Genomic DNA, 11,829 nt, shown 5'->3' with positions numbered 1-11,829 from the left:
TATTCCTAACTGCCCAAGGTCAGGCTGTCTCCTGTCTCAAAAGCAATACAAAATTTCGTGTATTCCCAGATTTTCCCGTCACCCGAGGCTCACAGTTTCCCATTCGGTGGCCCGAGAGCGGGGTTTTGAGCAGGCGAACGCCGCGGGCAGCTTCTACTTTCGCGGGTCCTCGGCCGCCGAGAGAAGACCCGAGAGTCACTGGAAGCGCAAGATGGCGACGGCGGCCGCAACGTCGGCTTCGGAAGCGGAGGCCGAGCCGAAGGCCGGGCCCACCGCGGAGGGCGAGGAAGATGAGGTTAAGGCGGCTAGGACGAGGAGGAAGGTGTTGTCGCGGGCCGTGGCCGCTGCGACGTACAAGGCCATGGGGCCGGGGTGGGACCAGCAGGAGGAAGGCGTGAGTGAGAGCGATGGGGACGAGGAGTACGCCATGGCTTCCTCCGCGGAGAGCTCCCCCGGGGAGTACGAGTGGGAGTACGACGAAGAGGAGGAGAAGAACCAGCTGGAGATCGAGCGGCTGGAGGAGCAGGTGTGTCCGTGGCTGGGGCGGCGGGCTCCTTCCCTGTGGTTCCCAGGCGCCGGCCCTTCTCCCCGGTGCCCGGCCCCCGGCGGTAATTAAAGCTCCCAAGGCCGCAAAACCGCTATTAATCACCGCAGCTCCCATCGTTGGGGCGCTTCCTGCTTGCCGGGTGCTTTGCGAGTGTCGTCCCCTTGAACTTTCGCAGCGACCTAGTGAAGGAAGTAGTGTTATTACCCGTTTTCCCGGAGGAGATTGAGGCTCCTCGTGGAGGGAATTATCTTGCTGCAGATTACACTTCTGCAAGTGGCGGCCAGGCCTTGAACTTTGAAACGACTCCAGAGCTCCCACTCTGAACCACCCGTTAAAGTATGGTCTGCAGTAGCAATAAAATGTTATTCATAAGAGAGTGGCTTTTTCTTTCTTTCTTTCTTTTTTTTTTTTTTCCCGGTAGGAATGACCATAATGATGAACTGCAGTACGATAGACAAAGTAACCAGCGGGACGGCGATAATAGAAACGGGAAGGTAGAGGTTTCAGCGGCTGGAGGCTGAGTTCCCAGTTGTAGCCCTTCCATGCTTACGGGTGCCTAGGCAGATTTCTTAACTTGTCTGAGCCTGTGCTTTCTCACCTGCAAATTGGGAGGAACAACTCATGCATCATGTAGTTGTCATAACAGTAATTAAAGGCCCAGTGCCTGGCACCTAATGGTAACGTGATCCCTAATTTGTAACTTCTGTGTGATCCAGGGTCCCAGCAGGAAATAGGTGGCACACTCGAATTAGGATAATTTGAGAAAAAGACAATAAAGGGGCTAATGTGTTTATAAAAGCGTGAGCTGAGAAACCAGGAGTGAAGGTTCAGTACCTCGGGGCTCCTTAACAGCCGGACCTTGTGACCACCATTAGGCCTGAAGAGATGAGGCGGGAAAACTGTGACCAGTTTTCTGAATAGTCGTGTGGAGAGGGCACCCGAGAGCAGGTGAGACACCTTTAGTCAGGGCGCGCAGCTGTAGTTTCCCATCAGGGATTGGGGTGGGGGAAGGAATACCCTGACCTCTCTTCCTCTCTCCAAACATCTGCTGGTGCCTTTGGCTGGCGAACCCTGCTGGAAGCAAGAGAGCCAGAGACCCCATGGATATGGTACACACGGGAGGGCACAGGACAGGGAGGAGAAGGTGGAGTAGAATTGGAAGGGCAAACAGAAATCAAGCACATTCTCATTTTGGTGATGAAGAAACAGGCTCAGTGAAGAGTGAAATGATTTGCTCAAAGTCACTCACAAGGGGATTTGAATTTAACCAGGTTGTCTGCGGCCCCGATGCCACATCTGTATGAAATCAGTGATGGGAAGTTATTAACCTAGGTTACTCAACCTTGTTGGGTGTGAGATTCCTTAGGATGGCCTCTCCGGCAGTCATACTTTTGTTGTGAAATAGTAATGATGTCCGTTGGTATCGCTCATTCCATTCATCATCACATTTGAACGTCAAAGGAACCAGTGGGTGTAGGAAAGCGGTTCCCTGTTCGCTTTTTATAAATAAGCATGCTGGTGTTCGTTCAGTCTTTCGTTTGTTGAGAAAATGCCAGGCTGTGTCCCTGTCCCGATGGAAGTCTGTCCTTCTGATTTCTAGCCTTCAGCTTTTCAGCGAGCCATTAGCTCACTCAGATCTTACTCTTCTGTGAGGCAGGGGAAATAGGATTATTGGTTTTAGCAGAAGGACAGGCTTGGAAGCAGAAAGATTAAATCCTTGATGAGGAGAAGCATCTAGCTAGAGAGGAGGATGGGTCAGAGCAGAGGTGTCCTGGCTACTGGTGTCCCCTCGTTGCCTGCCCCACCTCAGGCCACAGAGGGCGGGATGGAGTTCGGAAGGGGACCACACAGGATGGGATCTGGCAAGTGATGTGAATTGAAGAGCCTCTTAGCTTTATCAGACTCTTTGTCATGGGGTCGAGGGATTGATTTTTCCCATTTTTCCAAACCTTTCTGCCACCTCCTCCTAATCCCATAGCCTCTAGTTCCTGCTGCCACGGAATAACTTCTAGACAGGCCTGTGAAAAACTCAACCTGGTCATATTTGCGAAGTCCAGTGCTCATCCCTGAGTGTAGTTTACGAAAGCTTCAAGTTGTGGTATCTGTGGAACAAAAGCAAGGGTTTCCCGTTATCTGTGTTTGTGCCCCGAAACTAAACGTGGTGCCCTATCGGTTACTCCAACTCGCCGGTCCCTCGGTGGCCCAGGTGGTTTAAACCAGGGGCCAAACTCACGGGGCTGTCGTGGAGCTTAAGTGACCTGCTGCTTCGAAAGTTCGTGGCACATTTGACGCATAGTAGGTGCTGTGCCGAGGCCTGCTCTGTTCTTTCCTTGCCCTCCCCCTGATTGCAGTGGTTGTGTCTCTTGGACCAGGCCTGTTGTTACTTCTCCACCCCTATTCCAGGTTGTGCCTCTAGGGAGTCAGGAAATCAACACATCATTTTCTGCGTTGGCTAAGCCGCCTCTTTCTTTAAAGCATCCTTTGTCGTTAATGAGGCTCTGAGACCAGAATAGACCTGTGTATGTGCTCATTCGTCAGTGCCAAGTGAACTCTGTGGAAATGTCTCTTAAATGCATCCTCAGCATGCATTTCAAACACGTACTTCTGGAACGCCTCTTCATGTATAGTATCTTCGTTGTTTGGGCCTAAAAATCAGAAATTTGGACCAAAGACCACCTTAGAGGCCGTTTCTCTACTTCATTGACTTATTCTTTCTGACCTCCATGTGATATGCAGGTAAGGGACGCTTGTATAGACAGACATTACTCACGATGACTGACAAGGACTGTCCCACTCCTCTTCGTGCTCCAAAACCACTCTCAGACCCAGGTGAGTTGAGAGCGGTGGGTGACAGGGAGAGCTTTTGCCCCTTCTTTAACAAGGAAAGTAGATTTTGCGCAAACTTCTTTAGTTAGTGTCACTTGAGTGCACACTTGACAGTCCATTTTGAAACATCAGCGTGTCATGACAGCCCGCGTGGCAAGCAGAGGTTCACTCCAGCGCCTTCCTGGTACAAAGGAGGAGAGCCAGGGGAGATCAGAACGCTTGGGTCCTGACCTAGTCCAGTCCTTTTTCAGCCCTTCATGTTGGATCTTGGGATGGGCTCCGCTTGTTAAATTTTATATATCACGAGCAGGAGAACATTGCTAAAAGTCTTAGGATTAAAAAAAAAAAAGTATAGGTCATAGTCTTCCCTGTTATTGAGCCTTTATTGTCCTTTTGCATGTAATTTGATACATGCAGAGCAGTTCACATCTGTAAGTTACAAAGGGGGGTAAGTGACTACTGCTTACCCGGCACGTGGTCGAAGAGTTAGAACTTCAACAGTGTTGTTGCAGGTACCCAGGGGTCTTTCCCCTATTCCATTGCCCTGCCTCTCCTCCCAAAACCCAGGTAACTACTTTCTTGAATCTGCCGTGCTCCCTTTTCCCTTAAAGCGTGTAATTTTATTTCCCACGTATGCATGCCTAAGTCATCTGTTGTCCACTTTTGTTCATTGATGAGCTTTTAAAAAATATACCATGCTGTATGTAATCTTTTGGGACTGCTTTCCACTCAGCATCGTGTTTCTAACATTCATCTGTGTTGCTTGTAGCTGCACTTAATTCATTTTGACTACTGTATATTTAGCATAACATTGGGCGAGTATCCCACAATTTATCAGTTCTTCTGGCATTTGGATTGCTTACAGTTTTTTTTCTTTTGTCCTATTACCAACCAGCCACAAGGTACATTGTTACTGTTGAAACATGCTATTATCCACCATGTTTAAGAATTTCTACGGGGCACCTGGGTGGCTCCGTCGGTTAAGTGTCCGACTTTGGCTCAGGTCGTGATCTCACTGTTCGGGAGTTCGAGCCCCATGTCGGGGTCTGTGCTGACAGCTCAGCGCCTGGAGCCTGCTTCGGATTCTGTGTTTCCCTCTCTCTCTCTGCTTTCCCAGCTCATACTGTCTCTCTCTGCCTCTCAAAAAATGAATAAATGCTAAAAAAAAAATAAAAAAAAGAATTTCTCTGAGTCAGTGTTTTTCAAACCGGGGTCATGGTTATGGGTCATGAATTCATTTTAATGGATGCAATGAGTGCCACTTTGTCATAGGTTTTCTGTCTGTGTGGGTCTGGTGCTGGGTGTTCTCTTTTGTTCTGTTGGTCAGTTTGTCAATCCCGTGTCAATTCCACGGTCTGACTCTGCTGAGACTTGCAACCTGGTGAGATGAGTCCTTCCATGCGTATTTTAATGTATCAGCTAGTATCTAGATTATTGAGTATACCTTCAGAGTGTTAGTTGAATGAAGGAGAGGGAAATATTTATTGCCGAAACGCTGTGGCAGGTGTTGGAAAAGTAGACACTAGTCTTTTTGTATAGACCTAAGGTAACTCCATACCCCAACCTCCTATAAAAGCTTTTTTACAAAGTTAAATTTTCATTTTGAGCTAGTCGTAGACTTCCCTGCAGTTGTAAGAAATAATACAGAGCTCCTGTGTACCCTTTACCAGTTTCTCCCAGTGGTAATCTTCTTAAAACTACATATGATGTCACTACCCACATGTTGACGTTGACACAGTTGACACAGATCAGTTTTGTCACAACAGGGGTCCTTCTGGTTTTTTTATAGCTGTAGTTCCTGACCTCTGGCCATCACTGTCTGTTCTCTGTTTCTATACTTTTGTCATTTCAGGGATGTTATGTAAATGGAATCATATAGTATGTAATCTTTTTGGATTAGCTTATTCAGCGTAAGTCCCTTAAAATTCATCTGAGTGGGGTTCACTTCCTTTTTCTAACTGAAAAGTATTCCACAGTGTGGGTGCACCATGGTGACTTTAGCCATTCACCATTGAAGGACATCTGGGTTGTTTCCAGTTTGGGCTAATAGGAATAAAGCTGTTAGGAACAGGTTTTGTGTGACCATGGGTTTTGTTTCTCTGGAAAAATACCCACGGTGCACTTGCTGGATGATAAAGTAATTGTGTGTTGAATTTTATGAGGAACAGCCCAGCTGTTTTCCAAAGCTGCTGTATACATGTTACCTTCCCAGCAGCAATGTGTGAGTGATCCATTTGGTTTTTTGTTTGTTTCTGTTTTTGCATCTTCTCCAGCATTTGGTGTTGTCGCTGTTTTTTATTTTAGTCACTCTGTTAGGTGTGTAATGTTTCATTGTGGTTTTACGTTACATTTCCCTGATAGTTAATGATCTTGACTGTTCATGTGGACTTACTTGCCATCTGAGTGTCCTCTTTGGATATACGTGTTGGTTTATGTCTTTTACCCATTTTTTAATTGGATTGTTTGTTTTTTACTGTTGAGTTTACTTTAAGTTTATTTACATGAGAGAGGGAGAGCACACATGTGAGTGGGGAGGGGCAGAGACAGAAGGAGAGAGAGAGAATCCTTAGCAGGCTGTGCCCTGTCAGCACAGAGCCCAACGCAGGGCTTGAACTCACCAACTATGAGATTGTGAACTGAGCCCAAATCAAGAGTCAGATGCTCAACTGACTGAGCCACCCAAGCGCCCCTTTATTGTCGAGTTTAGATCTATCTATCTATCTATATATATATATTTTTTTAAGTTTATTTATTTATTTTGAGAGAAAGAATGGGGCAGAGAGAGGAGAGAGAATTCCCAAACAGGCTCTGCACTGTCAGCACTGAGCCTGATGCGGGGCTTGAACTCATGAACTATGAGATCGTGACCTGAGCTGAAGTCACGAGTCAGATGCTTAACCAACTGAGCCACCCAGGCATCCCTAGAGTTCTAGCTTTTAGATACTAGTCCTTTATTACATATGTGGTTTGTGCTTTTTTTTTTTTTTTGAAGTCTATAGCTTGTCTTTGCATCCTCTTGATGGAGTCTTTTATAGAGCAAAAAGTTTAAATTTTAATGCGGGCCAACTTGCTGAGAGTTTTTATTGTAAATGGTTGTTGGATTTTGTCAATTACATTTTCTGTGTCAGTGGATATCATGATTTTTGTTTAGCCTGTTGATTTAGTGGATTACGGTGATTGATTTTCAAAGATTGAACTAGCCTTGCATTCCTGGAACAAATTGTTTAGTCATGGCATATAATTCTTTTTATACATTGAGTTTAGTTGGGTTAAGTGTTCCTCTCCCCACTGCGTTGGCTGTATCCTTAATTTATTGTATTTTCATTTTCATTCAGTAGTGTGTGTTTTTGTTTTCCTCGATACTTCCTCTTTGATCCATGGGTTATTTAGAAGTATATCACTTTGTTTCCAAATGTTTAAAGATTTCCCCATTTTTACTGATTTTTGATTTAATTCTATAGTCATCAGAAAACATACTGTATATGATTTCAGTTTTTTGAAAATTTGTTGAGGTTTGTCTTATGGCCTGTGATTTAGTCTCAGTGAATGTTCCATGGGCCCTTGAGGGAAAAAAAAGGTGTATTTTGTTGCTCTTGGATGGAGTGTTCTATATATGTTGATTAGATCATGTTGGTTGATGATACTGAGTTCTGTGTCCTTGCTGATTATCTGTCCGGTACTACTTTCAGTTGCTGAAGTGGAGAATGTTGAAGTCCCCATTATAACCGTGGTCATGTCTCTTAGCTCAGTCTTGCTTAATCTGTTTTGAAGGATCTGTTGTTTGTGATCTTCCTGGTGGGTTGATCCTTTTATCATTATGTAATCCCCCCCCCCCCCACCTTTTTGTTTTAAGTTTGAGAGAGAGAAAGCATGTGTGAGCTGGTGAGAGGGGCAGAGGTGGGGGGTGGGGAGGGGAGATCTTAAACAGGCTCTGTGCCAAGCTAATGCGCTAACCCACAACCCTGGGATCATGACCTGAGCCCAGATCAAGAGTCATGCACTCCACTGACTGAGCCAGCCAGGTGCCCCTGCAGTGTCCATTTTTATCCTTGGTAATTTTCTCTAAAGTCCGCTTTATGTGATATTAACATAGCCACTTCTGCTTTTTTTTGGACTAATGTTTACATGGTATATCTTTTTCCATCCTTTTCCTTTCAGCCTGCCTATGTCCTTGAATTTGAAGTGAGTTTCTTACAAGGGTTGTGTTTTTATCTGCTCTGCATTCTTTGCCTTATTAATTAGTATATTGAGACCATAAACATTAAGATAGGTGTTGATATGTTAGGTCTAATGATATGTTAGGTCAGATGGCCTGGCATTTTATTATTTTGTTTGTTTCCTCTGTTTTTTTTTTTTTTTGTATCTTTATTCTTGCCTTCCTGTGAGTTACTTGAACATCTTTTAATATTCCATCTTGATTTATTTGCAGTGATTTTTAGTATATTGCTTTGTATAGTTTCTTGGTGGTTGCCTTGGGTATTACAGTGTATTTAACTTACATGGTATTTGTTCTACCAATGAGTGGAAATCTTTCCCTTTAAGTTCCTTTACCATCCCTACTTTTAAATATCATTGTTTTGGGTATCAGATGGCCTTGAAAGTTTTGTTTCAGTTATCACATACAATTTAGAAAACTCATGGGAAGCACCATTCCTGATACTTGCTCGTATTTCTATACTTTCTGTTCCTTCTCCCTTCCTGGTGCTCCAAGATTTATCATTTTCTTTTGTTATCCTTAAGAGTCAGTCTGCTAGCGGCAAATTCTTTTAGTTTGCTGTGGTCTCAGATGTCTGATAGCTATTTAAGCGATTTTGATTTGTTTTAACTTTGAGTTTGAAAAGTTTCAAGTATGAAAACAAGTCTCTGTGTACCTGTCACTCAGCTTCAACAGGTGTTGCCATTCTTGTTCCTCGCAGTAGGGATTTTCATTTCATTTTCATTTCGCAGTAGGTGTTTTTGTTTGTTTAGTAAAAGAGCTCTTAACCTACATACCTGGCATGTGCTAAACCATGTTATGAAGCACCTTTTAAAATCCTTGCAAGAGGGGCACCTGGCTGGCTCAGTTGACTCTTAATCTCGGGGTTGTGAGTTTGAGCCCCATGTTGGGTATAGAGATTACTTAAAAAAAAATTAAAATAAAGACAGTAAAATCCTTGCAAGAACTTTATGGAGTAGACCTTAGTGGTGTCTCTGTTTTACAGGTGAAACACTGGAGGCTTAGAAGAATTAATAAGTTGCCTAAGGTCACACTTGGTATTTATTTTTTCCTTTCATCAGAACGTTCCTGTGTTGCAGAGAGAACCCCACTGCTTTCTGATAGGGACTGTAACAGATTGGGAGAGCTTTGTGTTGATTAGAGAAAGCCTCATTCATTGATTTTTCTTCCTCTTCCTGGGGGTAACTGTTACACTGTTGTTTCCTTGGCTCTCCCAGATGGCCCATGTATTTGGTCTGTAAGCAGACATGTGCCTCCTAACCAGTGGTGAAGAATGCTGAGTGATGATGGCATATTAAATTTCACCTTGTGGCGTTCTCCTTTTAGCTCTCTATCAACGTCTATGACTACAACTGCCACGTGGACCTGATCCGGCTGCTCCGGCTGGAAGGCGAGCTCACCAAAGTGCGGATGGCTCGCCAGAAGATGAGTGAGATCTTTCCTTTGACCGAAGGTAATGCTTCAGCGGTCAGGCTGCTTTGATAAAAACGGAAGTGCAGGATACACATTCGTGTTTCAATGGGAGGTGTGCCTTACAGAACATTTGGAACATAGAAATAAAGTGGAAAGAAGAAAGCCCATCAGCCAGTGTCCGGGATTTCTAGTTTCTCGTCTTGTAGTTTTTTTCGAAACATAGTCGTGATCATGTAATACTGACCCACGTTTCGGATCCTGAGTTGTTTTTTTTTTAATCCTATACCACGATGAAAACTTTTTATGTAATTAAACTTTTCCCGCGTCTTTGTGTTTCCCATTCCAGTATTTGTGTATTTAATCCATTCTCTCAGAACTAGATAATTGTAAATGTATTACAATTAAACTTTTATAAACAGTTTTTAAAATTTTATTTATTTATTTTGAGATAGCGTGAGCAGGGGAGGGGCAGAGAGAGAGGGGAGGGAAATCCCAAGCTGACAGCACAGAGCCCGATGTGGGGCTTGAACTCACGAACCGAACCGTGACATTATGATCTCAGCTGAAATCAAGAGTCTGATGTGTAACCGACTGAGTCACCCAGCCACCCATTATAAACAGTTTTTAATGTAAATGTTTTATACCTTGTTTGTTACAGGATCGTTGGGCATTTAGGTTATTTATACTTACTTGCTTATTTGAAACATAATTAAACTGTGCATCTTTGTGGTTCAGTCTTCACGAATGTTCGTAACGGATATTTTAGGGAGGAGTTGGAAAACTCTGGTCCCAGATCCAGCTCTCCCTGCCCCGAAAGCATAACTGCCAAGTACGGAAACTGAAATCAGATCGCCGAGGTTCATTCCTGGCTGTACGTCTTACTGCTGGGTGACCTTAAGTGAATTATGTAAACGTTTTAAGACTCAGTTTTCCCAGCAGTAAAATGGGGCTGATAATAGTTTCTGCCTTATAGTACGTGGGTTGGAAGAGGTGTTCTGTGTACAGCACTTAACAGATACCTTAGTGTGTTGTCAATGCTTAGATGCCATTTTTATTAATAATCATTACTGTCACCTACAGAATTTTGACAAAGATTAAATGGGAAATATATGTAAGTACTTTGCAGAGTATAAGATGCCCAATAGGTGTAGGATGTTTCTAATTATTTGATTTGGAAGCATAAACCTTCTATGTGCTTGGTACAGGCTTTAAGAATGGAATTTCTGCGAACTGTACCAGGCTGTATAAGATGGGTGAGATGTTTGTGTGCCCGTGACTGGCAGTAAAGTCCCGGCTTTCGTCCTGCCCTTTGGTGAAGGAGATGGTGACGCAGGAGGTGCTGTTGTCTTGCAGAGCTCTGGCTGGAGTGGCTGCATGACGAGATCAGCATGGCTCTGGACGGCCTGGACAGAGAGCACGTGTACGACCTCTTTGAGAAAGCTGTGAAGGATTACATTTGTAAGTTCCCCGTGCGCTTCTTCGAGGCGTCTGCAGCGTCACCCAGCGGCGGCCTCTCCTGCCCTGGACCGTACTGTGAGGTGTCACTGCTCAGGAAGGAGAGCGTTAGTCTAGCAGTTAGAAGGATTGGAGTTTGCTCATCGTTCTCATCGTCTGTGGTTGTCATTTGAGGATATTTGGTTTTCAAATTCAAGTGGAAGAAATATTTCTAGCAAGATAATGGATATAGTTACACCTAGCACTTTTCTGGCGGGGAGAACTTACGTGGTATTTCCAGATGACTTTTACACATTGAATGGGTTGTTTGGATTGTTTTGGACAGAATGTTTTATTTATTTGCTTATTTATTGTTTATTTATTAAAATCGTTTTTTAAGGTTTATTTACTTTTGAGAGAGAGAGAGAGAGAGAGGGTGTGCACTCGCGCACGAGTCGGGAAGGGGTAGAGAGAGAGAGGGAGACACAGAAACCAAAGCAGGCTCCAGGCTCTGAGCTGTCGGCACAGAGCCCGACGTGGGGCTCGAACTCAGGAATGGCAAGCTCATGACCTAGGCTGAAGTCAAATGCTTAACCGACTACGCCACCCAGGTGCCCCCATTTTTTTTATTTTTTACGTTTTTATTTTGAGAGAGAGAGAGAGAGTGCGTGTGCATGAGAGAGAGAACCCCAGTGGGAGCAGAGGCAGGATCCCAAGTTGGCTCCATGCTGACAGCGCAGAGCCTGATGCGGGGCTTGAACTCATGAACTGTGAGATCGTGACCCGAGCCAAAATCAAGTCACCCAACTGACCGAGCCACCCAGGCGCCCCCACCTTTCCCTCTTTTAAATTAAACATCTTTCTTCCATGTGTGATTTTCCCCACTTCCCGCCTTGGGCATCTCCCCTTGTGAGAAGCGTGGGTGTCTGGACTGTAGGCTGCCCTGAGGGAGAGGACCTTTCACGTACCTTTTTACCAGCCAAAAAGAATTGATCAATTTTCAGTTTTTATAATCTGGATACTGAAAATTACAGGTATTTGGGGAATATGAAATTATACCACATGCACTTCTAGAAGCTATACTTGTGTCTCTGTTCTGATGCTGCCCCTGTGGCTTCTTAGAATCTCTTGACAGCTCTTAAGGCATGATGGTCCCATGTTTTCTGATGATCCTGTTACTCCTTTGTTAAGGTCTCAGAGTTGTCCTTAACAGCACCGGCTCTTTTTCTCCAGGGATCTTTTGTCTCTGCCCAGACTGTGATGTTTTTAGGTCCTTTATGGTTTGTAGTCATTCCGGCTGTCCGGCCTCCACTGCCACTTAGTGCTGAAGTCAGCGCGCCTTCCTTTTCCCCAACTGCTTCAGGGCTGCTGGGGGTCAGGAAGCTGGATAACT

The 11,829-nt window shown here is 44.6% G+C and overlaps 1 protein-coding gene across 2 annotated transcripts in view; it reads left to right on the top strand.

The window, feature by feature from the left end:
* Positions 1 to 11,829, top strand: part of SART3 (spliceosome associated factor 3, U4/U6 recycling protein) — a 36,576-nt gene that overhangs the window by 331 nt on the left and 24,416 nt on the right. For both annotated transcript variants that reach the window (XM_042961356.1, XM_007092338.3), the window contains exons 2-4: positions 70 to 526; positions 8,916 to 9,042; positions 10,356 to 10,460. In XM_042961356.1, coding sequence (XP_042817290.1) covers positions 212 to 526; positions 8,916 to 9,042; positions 10,356 to 10,460 — 547 coding nt within the window. In that variant the 5' untranslated portion in view covers positions 70 to 211. The remainder of the gene's footprint in view (positions 1 to 69; positions 527 to 8,915; positions 9,043 to 10,355; positions 10,461 to 11,829) is intronic.

This window comes from Panthera tigris, chromosome D3 (genome assembly GCF_018350195.1).
Source record: "Panthera tigris isolate Pti1 chromosome D3, P.tigris_Pti1_mat1.1, whole genome shotgun sequence".
NCBI classification, from domain to species: domain Eukaryota; kingdom Metazoa; phylum Chordata; class Mammalia; order Carnivora; family Felidae; genus Panthera; species Panthera tigris.
This window is presented reverse-complemented; position numbering and strand designations above follow the sequence as displayed.